The sequence below is a fragment of the Mchenga conophoros genome, linkage group LG19 (assembly GCF_057382185.1).
Source record: "Mchenga conophoros isolate Kocher_MC1m ecotype Shallow Benthic linkage group LG19, M_conophoros_male_GT1.1, whole genome shotgun sequence".
Classification (NCBI taxonomy): Eukaryota; Metazoa; Chordata; class Actinopteri; order Cichliformes; family Cichlidae; genus Mchenga; species Mchenga conophoros.
Window position 1 is genome coordinate 32,173,500 of NC_140544.1, and position 27,958 is coordinate 32,201,457.

The following is a 27,958-nucleotide window of genomic DNA, read 5'->3' on the forward strand; positions in this document are numbered from 1 at the left end:
TTCTCCTGGTTTCATCTTCATGTTTCCCTCTCACTACATAACCAAACCGACATCATGACCAGCAGCTTTACAGCTGTGGCTCCAGCAAACATCAGCTGATACTAGAAATTAATATTAAATAAATTCTAACAACAGCTGATCAAGCTTAAAAGTGCTGCTGTTGTTTAGCGCGACATCCGCTGGTTTCCTCTTTCTGGCGCAAAGTGGGCGATAAATAAACAAGAGAGAAAAGCCGATCAGCTGATCATTGATCAGTTTCATGATTGAAGTAGCAACAGGAGAGGGAGGGGCAGAGAATGAGAGAAGAAGAGGCAGCTGTGCAGCGTAAACACAGAATAACTCCAGCTTTGTGCCTTTTCCATTGTAGCTGAAGTCCGGGACAAAATGTTCCTTTTCACCTCAATAAGAAACACGTGATATTTTCTCTGAATACGAGACGATTCCGTTTTTTACGGGAGGGTTGGCAACTCTAATAATTAACCGTATGAACAAAATAAAGTTCAACATCAGTAACATAGCACCCACCCAGCTGTATAGAAACTCCGTCATGCTAGCTAGCACGCAGTACGAAAAAGTCAGCATAACGAAAATAAACTCCACCTAAACTTGGTTTATATGTGACTCAGATGGACTGCAGGTCATAACTTCTTACCTGAAGTTCAGTTCACCTGACACTCTCGGACCAGCGGCCGCTTCGGGTCTCTCCTCTTGCCTCCCTTTTCCTTCATCCACCTGCTGGCCTCCACCACTTGCTAATGTTATTGAATCTGTGGAAGCTCCGCGATAGACACCACACGAAGTAACGAATAACGAGCCTATCTAAATCCCAGTAACGGGTAACGCGTTCCCGGTTTTGGCATAATAACTAGTTACAGTGCTCGTTACCACAATAATAACGTAGCTACTGTAACGCGTTACTTAATAACGCGTTAGTCCCAACACTGCATTTGACACAAACTTATGCATGTAAAATATGTATTTTTATGCCAAAAAGTATTCAATATATTATTATGCTATATAAAAGTTATCCAAATTGTGCCTTTAGTTATATTTTGTATTACCTCAGATTTATCCTCATTTCAGTTTATAGTAACAGAAATTTAAGCTGCTGAATCTGGTGTTTGGAAGCGCATCCCTGTGTGGCACACTATTATAATGTGTATAGATTTAAACGCATGATTGTAAATTTGTAAAAAAGAATAAGTAACGCAACACCCTGATTAATCAATGAGTTTTTTGTGAGCCGATACTCTTCATCGCTGCTGTGGTAAATGTGCATATCACGTGTATTTCATTCAAGACGTCTGGATAGTAAAGTCAGAATGGATGCATGGTTGAAAATATATATTCAAATAATCTCTTTATTCATTTGAATTTTTACACCACTAAAGACAGGGATAGGTTCACACAATGGGCATGGATATTTTTCAGTTATTTGATGGAGGAGGAAACTTTTAATAAAAATAAGAGCCATTTCCTAAATTCTCATGATGCTGAAAGTACAGCCAAAAAGAGGAGCAATAAGACGGTATGTGCCAGATTGACTTCTTTCACTTGCTATTGATGTTTTATTCTGTACAGAGGGACAATTTGTACAAAATTAATCTAGATATATATATATATAACACTACATGAAACAAGGTAAATCATATATACAATATTAAATGAAGCATATAGTACAGGTGACATACAAAAAGGACACTTTAAGTTATGTTTTGGAAATAATATGTTAAAATTAAAAGATCTGAGAAGATCCTGCAGAGAGAACAAGCCACCAAATCGTTTTTAAATCATCTCTTCTCGTCACGGTTGACTTGTTTTTCAGCACTAAAAGGAAACCTCCGACCTCTGACTCAAACTCATTAAAATTCATTAAAACATCTCTCCCAGCAAGCAGGACTGTTTCATAAACAGAAATCAGTTTGGTGAATGGCATTCCTCCAGGGTAAAAGGTACATGTTTAACATGGTAGTTTTAATTTACATCTTTTTGCATTCAAGCAAATACAGTATTAATACAGTTAACAAGCCAAGTCACAATGTCAGTTTATTTTCAGCATCTGGTATTTTTGCGGCCGTTTCACGCCGGCGTGTTTCAGCGCGGAGCAATCCGAACGGCCGGAAAAAAGAAAGAAAGAAAAAAAAAAAATCCAGAACTTGACATCCACACTATTAACCTCCAGAGACAATACAAAGAAATACAACACATCGAATATGAAGACCTCTAGCAGACCTTGGTTTAAACAATGGTACTGACTGGAAAATATTTCCTGAACTTTTAAAATCTTCCTCGCTGAGAAGGACACAAATTATAAAACCTACAAACTAGAAAAGTGAAAGTAGGACTGGTAGCAAAACAAACATGCTACGTCTTTACATTTGGTAACTCTTGAAAAATCAAAACAAACAAACAAAAAAATCGGAATAACTTCTGTTCGATAATAAACCAATTCCATATTTAATTCTTGGAGGATATTAAACCAACTTATTCAATAAACATAATGAGCAAATGTTCTGAGTAATGCTAAAAACCAACAAGTTGAGTTGCAGGTGTAAATTCTCTATTCAACACAGGAAAAACTCACCCTCTATTGCATTCCCCTTTACATTTTCCCCATTTATTTTATATAAATATATTCATACCCTATCTTACATCATCACGTGAATGCACCATGCTCTGCATTTCTAGTCAGCAGGCACCTGTTACATGTGACTGAGAGCTTACAACACCTTGCTACAACCAATTCCAACAATATAGGCAGCAAATACACAATTTTCATGCAGTACCATTGTTTGAACTGTAGGCTTCACCATGGTCTGTTTTTTGTTTTGCTTTTGTTTTGTTTTTTTAAATATTGCCAATGAATGTCAATTAGCAAGCATACAAAAGAACGGCATATGGCACAAAACAATAAATGAAAAGTGTCAAGATGTCCACAGGACAACTAAGTCTTTACTATCCATCTTTTCGGGAGATTGCAAGGCTAAGGACAGGCCTCAGTTTGGTCTTAAGTGGAAAAAGAAACCAAAACAACAACAACAAATAAAAAACAACAAACAAACCCCAAAACACCAGTGACTGGAAACAACGTCAGGTGTCCCTGTTAAAGTCACAGATACAAACATGAATCGAACAGAACACAACAGTCTTGGCACTGACAAGATGCGTGTTACAGCAAAAATAAAGAAAACATACAACAGGTAACAGAAAGTTGCATCTTCTATCTGAACCAATCGGGTCTGTTTTTGTTCCCTTTGAAAGAAAACAAAGAAAAGACTAAGAGACGATCCTCAGACGTTTAGTCAGGCAGTTCCTAATTTTTTGTATCCATCCATTGTGAACACATTTGTAAGAAGGAATGAAGAACCTGTGTTGTGCTGTCTGTACTCTCAGGTTCCACATTTACAGTGAGCGCACCGTGACGTGAGAGGAGAATGGAAGGTGAACAAATGAGGAAAATGATGAGAAAATACGAGTCTAAAAGTCACACACATATACTACTACTCCTCTTCAAATAAAGGAAAAAAAAAAAACCTGAGAAAGCAGAAATTGGAGGGAGGTGGATACAGGTTTTCTGTGCTGGAGCAGCAGGAATAAGGAAAACTAAGTATTCTGGGGGAGGGGACTGACAGGAGGGATGGAAAGCCCAGCTTGGATCACCAGTGTAACTCTGGCACCCGGGCATAAAAGATGTCCATGGCTGTAGAGTGTAGGAGGGTTAGTTGAACCAAGAGCCAGCAGATTGTGGGACCTAGAGTCCATCGTGGGTGGTCAACATGTCTTCAGCTCTGCGGTGGGACTCCAAGGCTTTTGTGGTGTAGATATCCTGAGGCAACTCCGATTTGCGTCGCATCATGGGTCGCTCTTTCCGCTGCTCATGCTGCAACTGTTCGAATAACAGAAAAGAACAATAGCCGAAAAGTTGGGCTCATTTTTATTTTCAGGATTATTAAATAATCTTCAGGACAGCGACAGATATCATGATCCAAGTTACAAACTACACAATAGCTGAGTTAAGATTTAATGCAATATACTTTACACAGTTTTTAGTCATTTGCATAATACTGAACTCTAAACTACCATCACAACACACACACACACACACACACACACACACACACACACTTTCCAGTAGTCTATTGTAGCTAATAATAACAACAATGATACCCCAATTCCAAAATGTTGGGACGCTGGGGAAAATGTAAATAAAAACAATGTAATGTTGCTGATCTCACATTTCACTCACAGTAGACTATAGAAAACATATCAAATGGAAAAAAAAGGATAATGCTAAGAAAAAAAAAAAAAAAGTGACTTGTTTTTAATTTGATGGCAGCAACACCTCAAAAAGTTGGGAGAGGGCAACAAAAGGCTAGAAACTTAGTGGTACTTCAAAAGAAACAGCTGAAGGAACATTTAGCAGCTAATTGGGTTAATTGGAAACAGATCAGTAACATGACTGAGCATTAAAAAAAAAAAAAAAGCCTCTAACAGAGAGGGTTGTTTTTTTTTGTTTTGTTTTTAGAAATAAAGATGGGCACATCTGCAAAAAAACTGCATCTACAAATTGTGAACAATCTCAGGATAATTGTCCTCGTTGTAAAATTGTGAAGACCTTGGAGATCTCATCATTTATAGTGTATACCACCAAAAGATTCACAGAATCTGGAGAACTCTCTGTGTGCGAGGGACATGTCTGAAGATCAACACTGGATGCCTGGGATCTTTTGACCCCTCAAGCAGCACTTCGTTAAAAACAAACATGACCCTGCCATGAAAATCAGTGCATGAGCTCAGGGACACTTCTACAATTCACCGTCTGTGAACACAGTTCTCCGTGCCAGCCGCAAATGCAGATTAAAGCTTTATCATGCAAAGAAGAAGCCATATGTGAACATGATCAAGAAATACTATGGTCTTCTCTGGACCAAAACCAGAAAACTGCTCTATGGTCAGACAGATCGAAATGTGACATTCTTTTTAGAGAACAGCTTGCACATGTGAAAAGGCAATCTCAATGTTAAAAGAGTAACAAGTGGTCAGATTCAGAATATGTCTTTCAGTAAAGGCCTTGCATATTTCAGCAAGACAATGTTAAACCACATACTGCATTCGAATACAACCGCAGCTCATAGTAGAAGCTGAACTGGCCTGCCTGCAGCCTAAACGTTTCACCAACTGAAAACATTTGGTGCACCATGAAACAAAAAGACAAACAAACACACAAAAAAAGGAAAAGACAAAAAAGACCCAGGACAGTAGCTGGAATCCTATAAGGCACAATAATGGGACAACATTCCTCTCCTGAAAGTCCATTAACGGGGTCGCCTCACATTTACAGTTTAAAAAAAAAGAAGAAAAAAAAAAAAGAAAAAGGGAGGGGCTACAGAGTGTTAAACATGGCCCTCTCCCAACTGTCTGAGATGAATGATGTCTACCATCAAATAAAAAAAATAAAAATTTTCTTAACATTATATTTCTTGAGTGTAAATACTTAATATTTTTTGTGCTCTACCGCAAATAAAAAATGGGTTTATCTGCATTTTACAGTTTCCCAACTTTTATTGAATTGGAGTTGCAATAGTAATAATGAATAAAACTGCTATCTGTAGCTAGTTGTGTTTAAAGTATTTGGTAATTTTAAGGGGAAAAAGAGACAGAGAGAAAGTCAGGTTTACCTGAGTTGCGCCCTCCTCAACTGTCTTTTTTAACCTCTGAACATCTTCTATCAAAGGGACATCCGTCTCCATTGCTACAGGACTATTGAGGTCAGAGGAATGAACATAGATAGAGAACTATGATGAAAAAAAGAAACAAAAAGAATGGAGAAAAGACTTTCAGTTGCATGCAAAGAAGAATTAATCCAAAAGTCAGTGAATGATTTAGAAAAGGAATAAGAGTGTGTCGGAATCAAAATGATTGAAAACATTAAGTAATGATTTTAGAAATTTGAGTTTTTACTAAGGAAATATGAAAAATATTGTATCAGATTTAGAAAATTTAAAAAAAAAAGAAAGATACTAAACTAAATATTTGATTGTACCTGAAGCACAATGAAGCCAAGTCGTGCTCTTTGGGGTGGAAATGTTACGTTTTTGCTGAGTGTATCTGGGAAATATACTCATTCATATTAATACCAGCTCTCATGGCTATGTTGTAAATAAGCTACAGCTAGCAGGTGCTTGTAGCAACTACCTTAGCATGAAACCGCTAGCCAGTCTTATGCTAAGCTAATGTAATCAGATGCTAGTTTTAGTTCCCAGTTTAGTCTAAAGGTATAAAAGTGATATCAATTTTTACACTTGAATGCTGAAATATTCCTTTAATGACGCCTAACAACGAAACACCATCGTATTTCATGCTGATTTTAGTTTTAAAGAAATTATTTTGGATTCCTAACACCACATTTCTAGCCAAATTAAAATGACTCCCATAGTTTTTAGATCTCTCGTAGAAGGATAGAAATTCCCAATTCAACCATTCACCACAACTACACACTGTTCCTCAAAGATCTTTCCACTGTTACTAGTGGTATTACTAGGGAGGGAAAAATGAATCTCTAAGCTGGGTTTTAAACAAATACCACTAAACAAAACCTCAACAGGAAAGAACAGAAAGGAAACTACAATTCAGCAACACAATTTTACACACAGGACACGCAGAAAACACACCTGGACCCAAGTATTTGGACAGTTTTACACATTTTCAGTTTTTCCTTTAGGCTCTGTGTTTCGGTAATGACATCACAGATGGTAAAATAAATTCCAATGAATTGGCTTAATTGGAGTGTGTATGCACTAGCACAGAAAGAACATTGTATTTGACTGTTTTGAAACAGTCCATTCACTCAATCAAAACCATTATTTTTACAAAAAATGCTAGGGGTTTAAAAGGACAACCTGGCCTTAGTTCTTTATGAGGAAAACATATGTAGCATTTGTTTTTAAGCCCTATTATGCATTTTGACTTCAGTTGCATATTATGAGACTGAATCTGGTCCTTGAATTTATTATTATTTATTTACCAATTTACCGGCAGCACTTCAGCACAGAGACTATCTGTCCAAACAGTTAGGGTCAGGAGTGCATATCATATAGTTTGACACACAAACAGACTCACAAACAGTTAAGAAGGGATTGTGCTTAAATAACTTCACATACTGCTCACCTGTGGATTTGATTTGGCGAGGTTCTCAATCTTGAGCCAAGCCTCTTCGCGTTCTTTTGACTTTGCCTTTTCCCTGTTTAACAAAGCACCAACCCTCCTGTCACTAAACGGTTCCAATCCTCTGATTAATGTGAAATCCAACACAACAATTCATCTGCAGCATTAAGGCTTACTGTAATTATGCCCCACTTCAGCATCGCTTTAAAAGACTGAAGGAAGATGAGACTTTGATGCTTACTTGTTTTTCTCAGCCCTGTACTGCTGTGTGCAATCATCAAAGAGCTTTTGATTCATCTCCATGAAAAGCTTCAGAGCGTTGTAGATGAGGCCGTGGATGGTCCTATGAACACAAGGAATAGGTATTGAGAGTCAAATAAGAGCAGCAGCATTTGTGTAAAGGTCACTTTTGCCCTGGAGGATCAAACCTAAAATTATTACTACAGACAGACTTAAAATTTAAAACATACATTTTAAACAGGTGGCATTAAATGAAGCATATTGACAGAATGAGTGCAAACATATATAGGGATTACGCGCCCTTTAAGCCAGTTTTAATTTGAGTCTAGAGTGATGTGAATAGAGTTGAGATATGAAAGTTCAGCAGATGAAAAGTAACTGAGGGAAATATGTGAACTACTGTGCCAGGCATCGTGTCAGATTGATGTTATGTGTAATCAAAAGTACACACAGAACCATCTCCACACGAGATGCAGCTTACTTGTTCCAGTGGGTTTTTGAGTTGCGGTACAAAGCGGGGAACATAATTGGCAGAATCTTTGCTGCGTTGTCGCTGATCAGGCTCATGATGTACTCGTTGTTCCAGTAGTACAGAGCTCTCTCGGCCACCTAAAGAGAACATATACAGTGTTTTTTAGGAGTCACAGCCACTACAACTTAAGCACTTCTTTGCAGGGTTATGAAAATTGTGATTATCCATCCGGTACCTGGAAGTGGGGGCTTGAAACACATTTGGCCAGCTGTCTGAAGAGAGGCTCTTGCACCTTAACAAACTCAGAGGGCTCAATAACATCCAAGATCTCCTCCAGCTCATTGAGGAACATCACTTCCTTGGGGCTGTGAGTCTTCGGCCAGTACTTTAGTAGAGCCATTACCACCTAAATAACCAATCAGGAAGAATAAACAGATAGCAGATTTGAGCTTAAAAATAAGGAAAATACACTGAAATAAAAACAAGGCATCACAGTGTAAAAATCAAACAGGCGCATAAATTACAAAGTTTCGACAAACAGCATAAACCTAAATGAGAACTACCCTAGCATGTTTTTATTAGACATACCGGCTCAGTTAGAGTGCTGTCCTTCTCCAAAAACTGCACCACGCAGTAGGCCAGCTGCAATTCACAAACAAATACATTCATTGGACAGTCAAAGTATCTGACCCAATGCACAAGCAAATTAAAAGGAAAGGGGACACGAGTCGACTGGCTGAGACATGTAGTGACTGAATGACCTGCTGCTCTCATGAAAAGAGGAGTCTCTATACAAATCATATAAGGACAAGAAAATATGTATACGTAAATATTTTTTTAAAAGTTTTAATTAAAAATATTAAAAAAAGCTTGTATGGCTTACCTGTGGATGGTAGACACTGAGTGATTTGACTTTGTGCAGAGGCAATAAAACCTTCAACAGGAAAATCTTGTGCTCTTCTTTTAGTGGTAAGGCAAATCCATTGATTATGCTGTCAAAGAGGGAAAAAAAGAAAAACCCATTAAAGAATCATTAGAACATCTAAAACACTGTCTGGCATGATGCAACAGCTTGAGAAGAACTTACAGCCTTCATATTCAGAAAGCTTTTACATTTAGTTTAATGTGTTTTGTACTAAAATAAAAAACAACAACTCAGATTTCATAATAAGCACAAGGACACCTTGTGCTTATTATGAAAGCCAAAGCTCGCACACCAGCGCCATACCTTCCAAGTATTTCCAGTAGTTCAGCTATACCGTTATGGTGCTCTGTCTCATAGATAAACCTGTAAGAACAAGTTCAGACTTGTTCAGTAGCAATAAACAAACTCTTGATAAAGGAGCAATTAGCTTATCCAAAATGAACTCACCTATAAAAAATGTTATTGATCTGTTTTCTGATGTATGCTCTCAGCCCCAGGAACTTTCCATAGATCCTGTGGAGGGTGGTCTTGAGAAAGTCTCTCTCTCTGGGATCCTCACTGTCAAATAGTTCTAGGAGCTTTGAGAGATGGAAAGTGACATGTTAATATTATTATTATTATTATTATTTATTTTGCTTTACAAACTTTTTGGTTACTACCATTCTCATGATTTATTTTTAAGCACATGATAGATTTTCAGAGTTCCGTGAAAAAAATATTAGGCCCTCTTTTTTACCTGCATAACAAACTTCTGGTCGATGTATTTCTTCGCTATGTTTGGCTGGAAGTCCGGCGATTCTAAAAACCTAAGGAAAAATTCATAGACGAGCTGCAACAGACAAAAGCAGAATATATGCAAGCACATTATAATCAATCTCTGAGTGTCTTCTAGGTTAGAAATAAACGTTTTTCGACTTGTGTGTAGAAAACTGAATGAATAAAATGTCAACCTGGAGGTGAGGCCATGCAGCTTCAAGTGTTGGCTCATCCTCTTCAGGATCAAACTCTGCTCCAGTTGGGTTGGATGATGGAGGCAACGTTCGAAACATATTCACAGCAAACTGAAACAAGTAAAAAGGAAAACGATAGCTTACTGTAAATTTTTATGTTTACTGTAAATGACTGCATGCAATTTAAGCAGACTTCCATTTGTCGTTTTGTTAGGGAACGATATGAACTACAACTTTAGGATAATAAAGAGATATTTTTGACATAAAATATTGCCCACCGTTAAACTAAACATAGTTATAAAAGATATTTCAAATAAATAAAAAAGAAAAAAAGACTGATTGACCATAAAATATGTTTTCCTTCTAGGTAATGGTAGCTTTGTCCTTGTAATTGGGCCCCAAGGGTTTAGCCCACAATAATCCAAGTATCTTGTGTTTCTGGTCTCTCAGTGTCAACTGACTCCCCTGTGGGCTTCTTCCCCACAAAGCAGATCATGGGACAGTGCAGGTGGCCTACTAAAACACTGAGTGCCTTGTTAGAAAAGACAGGCTACAAGGTAGATAGACTGTCTGCACTGTGCTGTGCTGCACTGCACTTCAACCAATAACCAAGGGCACTTTCTTCATTTTAAGATGAAAAAGAGAAAAAAGACGAGGGGAAAAAAAAAAAAAAAAAAAAAAAACAAGAACAAAAGCCACAAATAAAAAGAGGGCACTGCATTTTATGTAACCTCTATATGCATTTCTGAACATTACAGGTAATCTTTTCAAAATGGGAACAAAGTTATAAAACTCATGAAACAACTGAGCTTTATTCTCTCAAACAACAAGTGAGCGTAAAACTCAAATATTCTGTTTTGTTTTTATGCTCCATTTAACCGAGTTAAATGCTTTATTGTTGACGTGAACAGATGAACGCAACTGGATACAATAATTCACAATTATATTGTTTCCATCATAAACAATTTAATTTAAATTCATATTTATCATAAAACACCGACAACTCAACAGGGCCTTCATTCAGACAAATGAGCTGGCTGACAATGGTGTTTCCATGTTATGTTCAGCTCTTTCATGTACATCAAACAATGAGGACTTAATGAGCAGTGTTATGGCCCGTCTAGGGGTGGCCAGACCACAACATAAGGGTGATCCATCCTCGTCAGACCACAAGCAGCAACATCATTATCAGAAATCTGATAATGATGTTTAATAAATCATTATCAAACTTTACCAATTGTGGTAAAGTTTGATAATGGTTTATTTACAATATGTTGACTCGTTATTAAACCAAATGATAGCAACTTGCCTCCCCAACTAAGAAAAACATGACAAAACTATAATCAAACAAAAAGGCAGTCCATCCCTAGGTGGACAGGCGAACAGCACTGGGCAAGTGATAAAAGGTCTGCTGGTTGGGATGAGCCTAGGATGAAACAGCTTTATTTTGTGGTCTGGCCACCCCTAGATAGGCCATAACATATTTGGGGGCTCCTCCGGAAGTTGAACCCGGGACCTGTCACATTGCACAATATGAACTAATAAACGGTTAATTTAACTGAAATTGGGTACAAGTCAAATAGACATTAGACCACCAACCCGCTGAATAAATATACAGATTGACACGCCTGTAGAAATAAGGAAAAGGTTACAAATAATGGCCGATTACTGGTGAATACATTAACCCTATAATGTAACCACGTACAATGCAGGTCTTTACATGTTACATTTTGCTTTCAGGAGGAAGTGGATTGCGTAAACAAACATGTAGATTACGTGTTTGGCATAATGCTATCAAGCAAAATGACAACAGTTGTTGTCTGCGGTGGCGTGACGTGCAATAACATTTCTGGGCAGGCAAATCTCAGGATGTGGTGGATCCGCATGGAATCGAATATGTGTGGTGCTCACTTACTTACTGATCAATTAGTGCATCTCTAGTTAGCACAATTCCTCCTGTCATAACAATCTTGTTTTACTTTGATTCTTTTTAAAGGTTAAGTTGCTGCCGCAAAAAATGAGAAGGCCATTCTTTCATTACTTCCTAAACAAACCGCTGTAGCTCCTGAAAATATAAAATGCATCCCTCTGTGTGCCAAGAGAAAGACCTCTGCTGGATAAGACCCCTTTTAATGTAAGAGCTTTCATGTGCCTTTTCTCTCTCATTCCCAGTGGCTTTAACCTACTTCATTCTTTTAGAAGAAAAAAAAAAAAACTCATACAAGTGATGAGAAGAGATTTTCTTGTTTAGAAAAGGCTTACACATCAGTAATGCAAAGTTAATACTAGAAGAAAGCAAAAACTCAAATTTACGCCTTCAACTTAGGATGCTTTCTTTATATATATTTTATAGTGTTAAAAAACCTCACATTGCTCGTTTTTTACTAAGTCATCAGTAAAAAAACAAAACAAAAGAAAAAACCTTTCAGTTTCCTATCTGGAAAAACAAATACTGGAAGAAGCCTCCGTAAAAAACATTTAAAACCCGGATGAATGCAAAAAAAACAAAACAAAACAAAAAAAAAAAAAAACATGATGTACTACACAAACGCTCCACTGAAATCTTATTGGAAACATTAGCAGAGTATCAATATTTTTAGCCCAAGTTTCTGCCTCATCTTTAGCATTAGGGACAAACCTAACTCCCTTCAGCTCTACTGACCATGTGAACCACCTCCGGGTAGATGGGCTCTGTGATGACGTTCCTGTTGTGGGTAATGTACTCCACCATTTCGCTTAGAGCCGCCCGCTTCACTTCCTTCCATTTCAGGTCACTCAGTGGGTCAGACAGGAAGTCAAAAAGAACGCAGCACTGTCGCAGCTTCTGGATGAAGAGCTTCTCCTGTTCCGCAGGGGCCACATCTAAAGAAACATGGAGAGGGGAGGAAAAAATTAGGTGGGTGAAGAAAAGGCAGAGGGAGAAGAGTCTTGGGACAACTGAACGAGTGTTGAAGGCTGAAAAGTGGTGATGAAATAAAGTGGTTGAGAATATAGAAGAAAGGAGACGTATGAGGGTGAGTGAGGGGGTCACAAGAGAAAGGAAGGGAGGCGGTTTATCTGTCAAGGATGACAGCTAAAACTGCAACATGTAAAATGGCAACAAAGTGAAGAGTAGCAAATGAGTCACGAAAACTGAGGGCGCTGAGAGAAAGACTAAGATGGTTAGGCTAACAGAGCAGAGCAGAAAAGACAGGATGGAGGATAGAGGGAGAAGGATTTGGGAACTAGGTGAACGGTCACACTAACCATTTCACACACACTGAGAGATGTCTAAAGGAACCTTAGCTAGTCATTACATTTGTCCATGGTGGTTTGAGGACTCTCTGTTTTGCTTTGATTCCAGCTGAGCTCAAGAGCACAGGCTTACAAACAAACAACCTTTGCCAAAGTGCACACTTCACACATGAAAACCCAAGGAGGAAATAACCATTTTCAGTGCTACCTGCTCATGGGGTGCAGTAATAACACATAGTGACACCATAATTATGTAGTTACTTGACACAACTTTGATGTAGCCCATTTCTTTTCCTCTTTTATGATGTTTAATGTTACCTTTGAAAGTCAGAACTGAAGAAAAGTCTTCACAAAACCCCAATGCCAACAGAAACCAGCTGCTTATCCAAAAACCATAAATGCAGACCAAAATTCTGAAAACAGAACTGTATTTTTTTAAATATTGTAGGCATCTACAGTAGCAATACATAAATAAATAAATAAAATAAACATACCTAGTTACTAAAACTTACAGTGGTATTAGATATTCACTTGCAACCTTACTGATGCCAATAGTGGCATCTTTGCTTCCTCCAGCTGACATACAGCAATGCTGCAGTCAGGGAGGCACAAAGCTCCGCCCCCACTAGCAGCTGAACACTGAATATTAGCATAACTGGGTGAAGCATCTTAAAGACCGACAGCCTGGGCTCTAAAATAATTTGAGAGGTCAGTAAAGCTTCCATTTCAACAACACTTAAGTACTAAACATTATCGGGGTGGTGGATACATTAAAATTAACCATTTAACTATTAGCTATTACTCACATGAGCTGCCTCTATCATTAAGGCAGCGACTAGTGGCTATGGCTAATAATAAAGTGACCGTTTATTACTGTTGAAGCTAGGCAGCAAACTAGTCTGGCATGATGCAACAGCTTGAGAAGAACTTACAGCCTTCATATTCAGAAAGCTTTTACATTTAGTTTAATGTGTTTTGTACCAAAAGAAAAAACAACAACTCAGATTTCATAATGCCCATGTGCAACACTAATAAATAAATGTTAAATAACAGCAAAAAAATAATTATTTGCCTAAAATGTGGTCTGTCTCTCATAAGTCCTTTTTAAAAAAAACTTTTGCCTCTTAATTTAGTCTTTTTTTGTAACCCCATGTGGCATCACAAATAGTATTTTTTTGAGTATGAAGTTTAATGCAGTCTAATTTAATATACACGATGAGCAACTTGCAGTAACACAGTCCTCTGTTCAAACCCAAGATCCCTGATCTGTCTTTTCTATGTGGTGTTGTCGTATTCCTTCCCTGCTTGTGTGGTTGTTTCTGGAGCTCTTTTTTTTCTTTTTTTTTCAGAACCATGATAGTTAAATGTTGTTGTTGAAGTGAACTTGAACAAGAAGTCAGGGATTCATAAATGTGACTTAACATTATTTAACTCATTCACTGCCAGCCATTGGCAGTGAATGAGTTAAACCCATTGACTCATTCACTGCCATTGACGGCTATAGACGTCAATGGCAGTGAATGAGTTAAGTGTCCAACTTTTTCAACAAACAAATAAATGCACCTTAAAATACCCCCATGCCCCCAAAATACACCATATATGCTGACAAGCCTAAAAAGAACTAATCAGTGAAGGTGAAGCCTTGACTGAGGGCTGGCACTTAAGACTTGGATGCAGCCTGCACTGGGGGAGGCTGATGATGCTATGGGTGACTAGAGGTACATCATATATATGCACAGCAACGGGAGGGGGGGAGGGGGGAATCCCATTTGTCTTCCATGAGTGTACTGCAACTTGTGGGCTTAGAGCTTACTATTACTGAGATAAGCAAATTAGGTTGTGAGGCAAATTATGATTTATGAATTTAGCAGAGGACTAAAATGAGAAAAAGGTGTGCATATGCACCAACCAGCTACCAGCTGATAACACTAAACTGAGCACTGCAAACTGGTTACTTGAAATCAACATATAATCATATTATTCTGAGATTAATTAATTCCATCTGGTCTCATTATGTTTTTCCATCTCGTTTTTAATTACAATTCAATTAATTAGCAAATAAACAAACAAGCAGGCAATCATTGCGACTCGATAGACACTTAGGAGGAAACAGCTAAACATATTCAGCTTTGCCCTACTTTTACTGAACCTACACAAAGAGCGACTAAGTCAACAGCACACTATAGAGGATGGTGCACATGCACGCGTGCACACAAAGCCTGTGTGTGTCACATTCTTGCAAACAGGCAGATTCTAGGTAAGAAGAGAGATCTTCTATTCAGACATAATGGAGACTTGGCTCGGACACACAAATACACACACACACACACTTCTGCAGTGTCAGTTTCAAGTTGGCCAATTTATCTTGATGACAGTAACAGATTGGGAATTCCAGAGGAGAGGGCAAGTGTGTGCACAGCCATTATCAGCCACTTCCATAAAGATTTGGCAGTCGACGGGGCTGTCAATGGAAATAACAAGGAATGAGAGCTTCATCCAAGATATACATCTTTTTTCATTATCCCGTCAAAAGCAGGTGAAAACCATTTCCCAAAGTTGACACAGCGGTTTTTTGTTTTTTTTTTTAGAAAAAAGCCTGTAGACTAAACTTGAGGAGCAGCATTTTAAACTCCCAATCTGAGATAAGTGGAACTGTAAGAAGGCTTAAATTAACATTTATTATCTTTTTAAGCACCAAAGTCCTTAAGTGAACCATTTCTATCTATAGCCTATAAGAACTGTGTTGTAACATATTTGGTAATTGGACCTGCAGGACACAAAGCTGTCCAGGGATGAGTTGCCAGGCTTGTGGCACTCCTATCCGGTTGTTCAGTCTGACGTCACTAGCCGTGTCTGGGTCTAAACTCCGCTGCAGGTCCATATATCAAACGATCACTATGGCATTACTGAGAGTTGAAAAACTGTCTAAAGTCTTTCATCTTTAATAAAATGATCAGCGTTCTGCTCTACCAGGTGTAACAATTGAGTTTAGCATCCAGGCATCCATGAAAACGGAATTTATGACATTTAACGGAGTTAGAAGTTAGCAGGGAGTTAGCTCGCTAGCTTCTATCTAAATACAATATAGCATGTCCTGACTGCAGGGTTTTGGATACAAATTAAAACGTACAGCTCTGCTATCACTTCCAGCATAAATGAAGACAGAAAACTAAACAGCAGTGACGTTTGTAGGGTTACTGAAGTTGGGCTAGCTGGTATATAATGATTTGCTACGTGACCGCTAGCGACATAGCTATGTTAGCATAATATAAACAAGCTAACTTTTTTTCCACTCGATAAAAGTTAACGTGAGTTTTCTCGGTGGTCAGGAACAAATGTAATCGCATGGCAGGATGCTGTAAAAGGACCAAACTTCAGCCAGGAGAACAACTGAGATAATCCATCCACAATACGAAGTTAGTCATTCATATACTGCTGCATGGTCTGGGCTGTAGTTACATCCTAAGGTTTTAAAAACTGAGCTTAAATAAATGATTAGCGGTAATAAAAGCCGAGGGAGGTCAACAGGGATCACTGACTGTTTTAGGAGCTTTTTGAGATCAAATAGAAGAAAATACATAAACATGTTAACAACACAAAAGCCATATTAAACGCAGACTACTTTAGACCCGGAAGTAGGATTCGTCGCGTCATCACTGAACAACCGGATTACATAAGCCTGTCTGTCTGTCTATACTGTAAAGTTTCTGTGCACTCCTAATGTACAAACCACGTTGTTGTGTAACACATAAAAAGGCCCAGTGTTGTGGTCTCAAAAATGATGTTAACCATAGTGTGACTTCTATTAATATAACTCATAGAAGCCTTAGGTGGGAAGAAGCATGTGCATGAACACACAAGCCCAAGCATCATGTTTTGTGGAGAACAGAGAAAGATTTATCTTAATACCCCTCAATTCAATCCAAGATAATAAATAAGTGGGAGTCACATTGGAGCCATAGTCAATACGGTTTCCTCTGTAAATGGGTCAAATGAACAGCTGCTAGTCTGAAGCCGGGACGGGTTTGGCAACCTGCCTTATTGACCGTACGATATGATCAATGTAAACACTGACCAATTACTATTTATAGCACCACAGAAAGAAACTGTGTCATAGGTGTGACAGTGTAGGAGGAGCCAGTTTGGCCACTTTCTACCATTTCAACAAATTTGAATGGGTTGTAGGCAACACCTAAAAATACATCCATGATATAGATGCTGTCAAGTGCAGCACCTGGATGAAGGTCCCTTTTATTGTTTGGTAACAGTTAAAAGATATGCATCATTGACACCCTTGAGACACATTTATAGCTCGAGCTTCCACTGTGACTAATAATGGCGAGGAGTGCGTCTCAGCGCTTGCTGTTTAAATAATGTCTGACGAAACAGACAAGGAGGCAAATAAAGTTTCACATATAAACATAGCTTTGGATCGAGCACCATTTTCATGTTTTCAGAATATTTGAGAGACAAAATGTATCATCACACATTTCATTTGTTTACTTTGGGCTTATTTTTCACAAACTAAGCACATAAACCCACATTTCTGTCAAAGTACTGGTGGAGTGCCTAATTTACCATTGTTCAGCTAACTGTGTCAAAGTATAGTGTGAATGCATTTGCTCTGCTAACAATACTTGTAGTGTAGTGCGTGGAAGGCTCAGTTAATCTTCTAAGACTAGGCAAACATAGATGCAAGTCTTCAAGTCTATCCCCGAGATGAGTCACCATATGCATTTACACACCTATACAAGTGTAAATACGTTTTTTGTTTAGTAACAGAATAAGTATCTCACAAAAAAACGCAAGAGGAAGAACTGAATTGAAACACAGCAATTAGCCTGATTCATTCATATGCCAAGCGTGAATGGCAATCAGTTTCAGCTGGATCGGGATTAAATTTGCAAATGCTGGGATAAGAGATGTTTGATCTGAACACGGCTGGAACGATGGACTCACAAAGAGAAGAAACAGAATGAGAAAGAAAGCCCGATTGTACCACAACACTGTTGTCATTCAAGGCATTTGCCTCTTTGGCTCAATAGAGAGTAATCAATAATTGCCTAAGGCTTCATCAAACGCTGGGCTGCACCCGGAGTACAGTGGTAACAGGCTGGCCCTTTCAGACATGACTGAATACATTGTACAGGCATTAAGAGGCAGAGTCCGATGTTGTAATCCTAAAATATTGCTGCTATGCGCTGACAAAAATGGCTGGGTCACAGTGTTTTGCTTACAAGACGTGCACCCGTGAGATGCCTTCTGTTTTGAATTTCTTGTTTTGAGCAAAAGGTTGCCTTTAAGCATGCCACTGGCAAGCCGGTAACAAGGGAAAGGGGTGGGGGAGCTGGAGAAAGGGGTTGGGGGAGCTGGAGAAAGGGGTTGCAGCCTGCTGCAGAGCAGTGGCTGCCTATAGCCCACTCACTATAAGATGACAGAATACACTAGGCCAGTTAAGAGTCACCGAGAAGGTGAAGCCATCATACAATAGCTGACTTCCACTTATCTCTGCCTTACGGACAGCGATTACCAGCTGCACAACAAACCCAGAAATACACAATTACATCCAAACACAAGAAAAACTAAAGAAGAGACCCTTCCCTAGGCTATGACCTCACTTCCTTTGACATCACTAGCTTGGCGGGGGGATGGGCAGCTAGCTACTAAAACCAGATTTTTTTTATGTAGCTCCCGGATCTCACGGCTAACCACCGAAACATTAAAAAGCAACGACTGCTTCTCCGATAAAACCGCTCGCTTTCTAAAACTAAGACACAATAAGCGTACACTAAACGGCTGACTAGCCAGGCCAGTGAAGGGGAACAGGAGCGCAGCAACACACATCTCTCTCTCGCTCTTCTTAATTTCCATAGGACAATACAGGAAGAATAATTTGTCCTTACATACCTCTGAAGTGCACAAGAGCCACCGGCTGAAACGGCCCATTGGAATTGGGTGCATCCACAACCATCCTGTCTCCAGATTTATTGCATGTCAACATCTAAACCTCAACCAGGAAGGCGATTCCACTCAGGGCGAGAGGCCAGCCTCCATTTTAGCACAAAAGCAGATCAGAAAATGAAGCTCTGTGCCGCTGGAGGGAACTGGCTAGGTAGTGACGTAAACAGCGAAGGAGCCAGCTGATTGGCTGAGTCCATGTTGCTCTGGCTCAATCGAGACGAGGACTGCTTCGAGAGAAGGGAGATGATTGGATGAGAGCTTGCATAGGAGGTGGGTCATACGTCGGATTTTTTATTTTTTTTATTTTTTGGTTTTGCTCCTCCTTTCCACTCACTGCTCTCCTGTGACGCTCTGCAAAGCAGGCCCTGCTACAGATCTTAGATCAGATTAACTTGAATCTTTTCTACAGTTCAGCCATTAGCAGCGGGTTTGGCATAATCTGACTTAGGATAAGCAGCTGGAAATAACTTACTCTGAGAGAGAGAGAGAGAGAGAGAGAGAGAGGCCCTGGCTCAATCTTCAAAGTCTTTCATTGTTTCCTCCTGTCATTTCTCCTTGGTTCTTTATCAAAGGGAGCTGGAGAAGAGGGTCAGATGGGGCTCTGGATTCAATGAGCAACACAGACAAGCGGAAACCACATGAGAACTGAGACCTGGACGGCTCAGGGTTGAAACAACAGTGGTCTCCAGCAAGAAGAGCCACAGAGAGCCAGTGGAGGCACTGCACACAAGATGAAAGACCCATTTATAGCATGTAAAACAATGTGAAATCAAATAAATATAAATAAGATGAAGCTACAATAAAATTTAGTTGGTGCCTGACATACTTTGTGAAAGTGCCTTACGAATCCCACACTGTTCTGAGCAATGGCAGGACATACAGCATTACGTTGTGAGTGATGCCGGCATTCTTAGTACAATTAGCTGTAAGCAGGAAATGAAAGCGAGAACACAGAAAATTAAATGCATAGAGACACAGAATAGAAACTCCAAACAGCAGTGGTTTCCTGTCTCACAATTTACCTGATCAGACAAATGTTAAAGTTAATTAGAAATATGAGATAAATACTACATATCTGAGTATGCCATGTTCTACATTAATCTGTAAAATGTAGTAGTCGGCTATGCTTATTTCTTCAGTTACTGTTAATAACGTGACAAATGTTTTTGTTTGTGAATAATTACTTTGGGAATGTTTACTTCAGCACAAGTAATTCTTGCAGACACTGAATGATTAATCTGCATTTCATCTTTACATAATGAAGAGGCTGTCCTGCTTTTCATGTGATTTATCAGAGGACACAGTGAAACCACATTCACACCACAAGACAGACTAGGCTTTTCATAACAGAAAGGGCTTCACAAAGCCATTTTCACAGTCATTTAAAAACAAAGGGACCATGCTGTGTTGCAACAATGGACATAGTCAGACAATTAATTGGAATTTAATGAAGAGTCCAACAAAAAGGCCAAGATGTACAGTATGTTCCAGCTATCCTGAATCTCTTATTAGTCAGTGTTCGTCCCATCCTGATGCCACTTAATGAATGTTGGACACGTTCAAATAATGTACAAATCACAATTAAGCAAACATAGAAGAAAATGGATTTACTCTAAAGGACATTTGTTGCACAAAAATGTTTTATTTAAAAGACACGTATATTTTGCTTCCAATGAGAGAGACTTTGTTACTTTTACAGTGGTCTTGAAAAATAGTTCTTCGGGCATTTTGAAGGTCTTTCAAAGTTTTTTCAAAGGACCATTTTCAAAGGAATGGTCATGTTTTTTCACTAAGCCACTTAGCACTGACCTATGAATCATTCAAGCATAAAAAAAGCCCCTAACACAAGGGATGAAAAAGAGTTGTCCCCACACATAACAGACAACTTAGCAAAACACCCTGTGTTGTACCAGTGCCAAAGACTTCACGCCCCAAGGACCTCAACAGCTATAGGCCGGTGGCTCTGACATCCCACCTGATGAAGACCCTGGAGCGGTTGGTCCTGGCTCAGCTTCGGCGCCTAACAAGCTCATCACTGGACCCACTTCAGTTTGCCTACCAGCCTGGCATTGGAGCGGATGATGCCGTCATTCACCTCCTACATCGTTCCCTCGCTCACCTGGAGACCGCTGGAAGCACTGTGAGAATCATGTTCTTTGATTTCTCCAGTGCCTTCAACGCTATTCTTCCCTCGGTTCTGAAGGACAAGCTGGAGAACTCTGGAGTGGCCCATCACCTCACTACCTGGATTTTGGACTACCTCACTGACCCGACCACAGTATGTGAGAACTCAGGGCTGTGTGTCGGACAGGGTCGTCTGCAGTACGGAGGCCCCAAAGGGAACGGTTCTGGCTCCGTTCCTCTTCACCATCTACACTGCAGACTTTTCCCACAACTCCACCCAGAGCTTCCTGCAGAAGTTCTCTGATGACTCTGCAATAGTTGGCCTCATCACTGATGGGGACGACAAAGAGTACAGAGGACTGACCCAAGACTTTGTGGACTGGTGCCAGCTGAACTACCTCCAGATCAACGCCAGTAAAACCAAGGAGCTGGTGGTAGACATCCGCAGGCACAAACATCCTCCACTGCAACCACTGAATATCCAAGGTATGGACATCGAGGCTGTGGACAGCTACAGGTACCTTGGTGTTCATCTGAACAACAGACTGGACTGGACTCATAACTCAGACGCCCTCTACAGGAAAGGGCAGAGCAGGCTGTACTTGCTGCGGAGACTCAGGTCGTTTGGAGTGGAGGGTCCACTCCTGAAGACCTTCTATGACTCTGTGGTGGCCTTAGCTATCTTTTACGGTGTGGTCTCTGGTCATCTCTGCCGGGGACAAGAAGAGACTGAACAGGCTGATCCGAAGGGCCAGCTCTGTTCTAGGATGCCCTCTGGACCCAGTGGAGGTGGTGAGTGACAGGAGAATGGTGGCTAAGCTGTCATCGCTGTTGGACAACATCTCCCACCCCATGCAGCAGACTGTGACAGCACTGAGCAGCTCCTTCAGTGGGAGACTGCGGCACCCACGGTGTGGGACAGAGAGATTTCGCAGGTATTTCCTCCCCACTGCTGTCAGACTCCACAATAAAGACTTTAACTGATCAAACACACACATCCACACATGTGCAATAACACTAAGTGCAATAATCTTCTCTGGCATCGTTGTATTTTTACTCAGTTGTATATAGCATTTGTATTCTATTTTTATCTTATTGTATATTTTATTCTATTTTATTCTACTGTGTATAGTATTTTATTTTATGCTATTCTGTACAGTTGTGTACTGTATTTATTCTTATTGTATTCTAATTTTTGCTTCATAACTTTTGCACTGTCCACTTCCTGCTGTGACAAAACAAATTTCCCACGTGTGGGACTAATAAAGGTTATCTTATCTTATCTTTGGCATATCTCGCAAGGCTGTGCAATGTGTCCTTAAAAATTTTGAGGAAACTGAATAAATGGATCACAGAAGCAAAATGGCTTAAAAACTGTCTACAGTAGATGAAGCAAAGGTCTGACACAAGATGGGATAAATGCATCTGGTTCTTTAGTTGATCCATTTACTGTTCCCTAAAGCTTGATCAGGAATGGTCTTAGTGGAAGGGAGGCTGTCAATAAGCCATTCTTAAGGAAAAGAACAAGGAGAAAAGGCAGAGGTACACCAAATTACACAAGAACTGGACTCAAAATGAGTGGCAACAGTGATGAAATTTGACATTTTTGGTTCAAATTATTGTTAGTATGCATTCAGGCTCTGTCATGGTTTGGGGCTGCATGCCAGCCAGTGATGTTGGAAGCGTCTGAGTGGCAACAGTCTAATTTCTTAATCTGACAAACACACTCTCAGTGCAGTAAAAGCACACAATGGTACATTATCAGTCATGAACTGTCCTCCTCAGAGCCTGAACCTTAACATTAATGAAGCAGTGTGGGATCATCTTGGCAGAGAACCGAACAAAAGGCAGCCAACATTCAAAGAAGAGCTTTGAAAGTCCTTCAAGAAGCCTGCAGAACAATTCCTGAAGACTACTTTAAGAAATGACAAGAAAGCTGCCTAAGAGAGTTCAGGCTGCATTGAAGAATAAAGGTGGTCACACCAAATATTCACTTTCAAGTTTAAAAGAATTGTACAAACTCTGTATTTGCCTTATGTACTGAAATTCCATGTATGTTTGCACATATTTCAATCAATCGCGACACCTTTTTCTCATTTTTCTAGCAAAATATATGCCTCAAGAGTTTTGCACAACACTGTATATTGCTTCACTTATAACTGAAAAATAAATGTCTTCATTATTTTAATAGGTAAAAATTTCTCTTGGCAAGTAATTTCTGCATTAGCAGGTACAACAGTAAGTTTGCTTTGGGTTCTCTGCACCTCATTACAGTGTGAATTAAAACTCATTGAAAAGAAGCACCCAGTGACACAGAGGAACATATTAAGCAATTAAAGCAAAGGCAGAGGCGAGGCAGGCCAAGTGTATTGCAGTTTTTATTCTTGTTGTTCTCTCTCTCAGGGGCCAAAGCCTCTCCAAGAGGTGCCATTACATTCCACAGCCATGACAACGGGAACCAGTATTTACTGAAAGCTGCCACTTACTTCTTGCAAATTGGACATACTCAAAAGCTTCAAATACCACTGTTACTCTATGGGAAATACTTCTGGTTTCTGAGATCTAGCGTATTAGTTCACTGTTAAAACTCCCACTCAAAACCCACAGCACAATTTATCCTATTAACATGTCTGATGGGTCAATTATACATTATGCCTCCCCCCTACTTCCTCCACTGTTGTACAAAAGTGTTAAAAACACAACAGTAAGCCATATTGTTGCACTTGGTGACACACATACAAAAATTGTCTTTTACTCAACAGATATACTATTTACACCTTTTTAGAGTCACAAGTCCAGTGAAGTCATACAAAAAGTAATTCGTTTGTTGAAAAAGAAATCTATTTGAATAATGCTACTTGTCTTATTCTCAATGTACAGTCAGCCATAGGGCAGTAAGACTTGAGATTATGCTAGAATTCAATGAAAAATCTCAACATTACAGCTCCCAAAATAACAGCTCTTTCATTTTCAGTCAAAAGGTGGCAGCACAGACTGGGCCATCTGTGCAAGAGGCTTCTGAAACACAAAGCTACTACTAAATGTTTTACTAACACCTGGAGCAACTTGCTGTTTACTCGCCTTCATTAAACATGCAACGTTGTCCTACTGACAAGATTTTGTCCATCTCACCAAATGAGACCATGTGAACCCACGGTTGCACTCCATGTAAGAAAGAAACAGACAAAAACTTTCATATATGCAGCAGCTCTAACACATGCATGACCTTTGTAGACTTGTAACATGTTTCACTTTTCATTACTCTCAAAAGCATACACACACAAACAAAATACATACAGGACTAAAGTAGTTTTGTCTGTAGTTTGTAGCTGTCTATTTTTATGTATTTGATTACTGTGTGAATTTATTGGGATTCAGTGTAATCTTGGGGCATATCTTATAATATAGTAATATAGAAGAAAACATTTAAATACTTTCCAATAACAGTGAAGAATATCAACCTAACCTCGGCTAAGCTCCTGCACATTGTCCTAATGAAAGACCTTCACAGTGAGCTCCTGCTCAGAGTAAGTCAGTAATTAATAAAGTGTGTGGGTGGGTACTCACTTATTTTTTTTCATTCATTGATTAATAACTTGGTTTAAAAAATCTGCAATGAAAATGTGAACAATAATAATCCCAATCAAGTTCATGTACCGGTAAGTCAAGGTGTAACATGTACATATATCTTTTAGCATTTCCATTAATATTCACGTTAACATTTAAAGTTCTTTAGTCTCTGCCCTGCAGATGTCACTGATCTGGTTTTCATGAGCAGGTTTATTTGCAAGAACTCTCATTAAATCTCAGAAACGTGGGTGTTCGGGCCATTTCTTTAAGCTACATGTGGAACTCTCTACCTCCTCACATTCATGCGCTGGACTCATTGATATAATTTAAGACTGCTCTTCAAACTTTTTAAACAAGTTTATTCACTTTGATTGAAACCATAGCCATATTAGCCTTAGCCATATTCTGTTTGTTTTATTTAATTTATTTATGATACAACTTTAAATACTACTTTTAACTAACTGCTAAGCTATGCTCTGTCATGGTATATTTCAGGTTTGCTGTTTTAATTGTATAATCCCATTAAATGTATTCTTCTTCTTCTATTATTATTATTATTTTTATTATTATTATTATTAAAAAACTCCCAATACATGTCCAATGTGTATTCAGTGCCATCAATATGACTTATGTATTTTCACAGTCATCAGACAGCTTTATTGATTTGCAGCCATCAGATCACCTCACTGCAGGGTTCAAGAGAACATTCAGTAACAGAAACACAAAGCTAATTATTACTTTTCAAATTATCATTAGATAAACTGCCACACTCTGCCAACCGTGTGCGTGTCTCACTCCACCCCTGTCTGTGCTGCACGCCTCTATTGTTCCTTTGTAGTGTCACCCACCTCATCCAGGTATGAGAACAAAGCATAGCTGGGTATAGTTTACAGGAAACCACTTAGGCCAAATCCTGTCTGTAATGTGGGGTGTAAAGAAAGAAGCCATGAAAGATTGATGCAAATGTTCAAACCTCAACCTAATTCAGAGTCAGCATCTGTGCACTATGTACCAACTGAATCAGTCAATGCTGTAAATTGGCAAACTGACAGTGGAACATGCTTGCTATAATTACAGGTGTCTGTTTGCTGGTTTGTTTAATATTAATACTAAACTGACACTGAAACAAGTACAAGTCTCCCATCGCAGTTATCCACATGGCTTGGCCGGGCTGTGTTATAACATTAGCTTATGCAACATTGTTTATCTGACACGATTAACATTACGGGCCATGCTCAAGCTTACGTTAAATGTTTGATTTGGAGCTTTCTTTTTTTTATTGTTATCCAGTGGCCCAGATTCAAAGATTCTTTCAGTCCATTCGTTCAGTGTTATCTTACATGAGCCCTCCATGGTGGGTAATATCTGTTTCTTCCAGGTACGATTGCAGATACAGCTGATTGCACATCATTTGCATTACAGATAAAGCTGATGGGCAGTCTGCTTAGATATAAATTATGTAGTGAGACCTCAAGGTTAAAAAGATGGTTATGAGGATCCACCAAGGCTATGAATTGTTAATATGATTCCCTTCATCCATAATGGCCAAACGTGCAATCTAAGATAAAGGTCAGCTTGTGTTTTCCAGAAGAAGTGTAGCTTATCTCTGCATATAAGCGAACTGTAGTTGAGCTGCATTTGTAGAAGACAGGAAGAAAAGAAAGACAGCTCCTTTTTGGGATACTGTATACTGAAGGAGGCATACCGGCTAGCTCGGGTAGCTTGTGTAGTTCTCTGTTAGCATTGAGGGGGAAAAAGGAAGTGCTGAACCTCTTCTCCCTCTTGACGGCCGATTGTGACCCTGGCTGCTTTACCCTCATCAGCTGAGTTGCAGGAGGCACTTTCTTATTGGAGCCCTGCAGAAATAAGAGTCATAGTGGAAGGCTCTTGTTACTAGAGCAAGGTAGGGAAAGGTAGTTCCTGCCCCGAAGGAAATGGCACAGGAATTATTTTTCTCAAGTGTCACTGCAGAGTCCAAGGGAGGGGGAGGGGGAGAGGGAGTAGAAGGGGCGAGGATGTTGCAGTTAAGGCTCAAGTTCCTTTCTGAATCAGATCGGGCGATTCTCAATTAAGCAACCTGATCACAGCCGGCGGTGTGCTGTACTGCATCTGCTGACAGAGATTGTGATGGACCTCAGTGGATAGAATAATTGAACATAGATGGAAAGGATACAGCTGTCAATGGGAACACACAGCAGGTCCAGGAGTCAATCAATCAGATCTTTTCCGAACTCCACTCAACATCACCGATGTACAAATGACAAGGACAAAAATAGCCACGACGATGGCTGGTATTACATGCAGAAGTCAAACAGGGCACAGTGGGGGTAAAAATAGGGATTGAATGCAAGCATTTTCCAAAGAAAATAAAGTCATAAGATCATGCCACAGGTCACATGAGTAGGTTTGCCTGAATTTCACGAGGACAAAAAGCCATTATACTTGAAGAACACAAATGCAACGCTCACAGAAAGCAGTAAAAGCAGTTGTAGTCAAGATAGCGTTATAATATGTGCTCATGATGCATATGATATGCATGACGTCTGAAAACTCATAAATCAACAGAAAACCTCCTCTTTGTCACTTATTAATGCTGGTAAAGCATTTGAACACAATTAGTACAAAGAATTGCATAAATAAACAATAAGTAAAAGTATCAGAGAAAATAAAAGTTTTGGCCTACAGACATTAGATCCATGTAGTAACAAATGCTCAGTAACCTTAACTTTAGATCCTCGCTGGACAGTGAGAAGTTTAAAAAAACTTACGTCCTGGTCGCCTGCAGGCCCATTTTTACTCCCAGATTTCTTGGATCTTCCAGATTTGGAGGAGTCCTAAAGAGTGAGCATGGGAATTAATAAAAAGAAAGAAAGAAAGAAACAGATACATGAATACAAATATTCAGCATTCCTATCCAAGTCCACTTTACCTTTTCTTTTTTGCTCTTGTGAGGCATGCTGACATGGGAATCCCCAGTGTCAGCAGTGAAAGTGTGGCCACACACTGACAGCAGGCTCCTGGTTAAAACACGTCTGCTCGTATACACTAATAATGAGGCTTCCACGACTGACCATTCAAACACCATGTGACTAAGTCGGAGCCGCAAGCAGTCATCCTATTTCTACGACGGCTGCACAGCACTACTCACCCTTTGTAGAGATGTAGTTAACAACTGAAACAAATACGGTCTATGTCCGCTGTCAACACCCAACTTACTCTGGTCATAGCTGCACTTTCCAGCCCTAAACGAATGATGTGTCTCCGGTGTCGCTTGTAAAAGTGGACCACCGCCACAAGAGGGCAGGGCTGTACATGGAA

The 27,958-nt window shown here is 39.5% G+C and overlaps 1 protein-coding gene and 1 long non-coding RNA gene across 3 annotated transcripts; one reads left to right on the forward strand and one right to left on the reverse strand.

The window, feature by feature from the left end:
• Positions 1-2,393: 2,393 nt before the first annotated feature.
• Positions 2,394-27,818, reverse strand: LOC146552715 (serine/threonine-protein phosphatase 2A 56 kDa regulatory subunit gamma isoform). 2 transcript variants are annotated; one of them, XM_085256525.1, is made up of 16 exons: positions 27,570-27,818; positions 27,409-27,474; positions 26,346-26,496; positions 12,414-12,613; positions 9,752-9,862; positions 9,538-9,630; positions 9,249-9,379; positions 9,105-9,164; positions 8,760-8,868; positions 8,465-8,518; positions 8,112-8,282; positions 7,886-8,013; positions 7,406-7,507; positions 7,168-7,240; positions 5,679-5,795; positions 2,394-3,886 (listed from the first exon to the last, which is right to left on the reverse strand). In XM_085256525.1, exons 1-16 carry the CDS (start codon positions 27,723-27,725, stop codon positions 3,752-3,754), a joined length of 1,857 nt encoding a protein of 618 aa, XP_085112651.1. In that variant the 5' UTR covers positions 27,726-27,818; the 3' UTR covers positions 2,394-3,751. The 2 variants fall into 2 exon arrangements, with proteins under 2 accessions (XP_085112651.1, XP_085112649.1); XM_085256523.1 differs by lacking the exons at positions 26,346-26,496; positions 27,409-27,474; positions 27,570-27,818 and adding an exon at positions 18,893-19,250.
• On the forward strand, positions 18,641-19,764 carry LOC146552716 (uncharacterized). Its single transcript, XR_014889884.1, has 2 exons — positions 18,641-19,216; positions 19,519-19,764. It is a non-coding gene; the product is annotated as an uncharacterized LOC146552716 (long non-coding RNA).
• Positions 27,819-27,958: the final 140 nt, after the last annotated feature.

Coding starts and splice junctions, on each gene's coding strand:
- LOC146552715 (XM_085256525.1), bottom strand. CDS start 27,725: ATGGTGTTTGAATGGTCAGTCGTGGAAGCCTCATTATTAGTGTATACG. Junction 12,614..26,345: donor CAAGCTACCCGAGCTAGCCG/GTATGCCTCCTT, acceptor ATGTTTCTTTAG/ATGTGGCCCCTGCGGAACAG. Junction 9,631..9,751: donor CTGCATGGCCTCACCTCCAG/GTTGACATTTTA, acceptor TGTCTGTTGCAG/CTCGTCTATGAATTTTTCCT.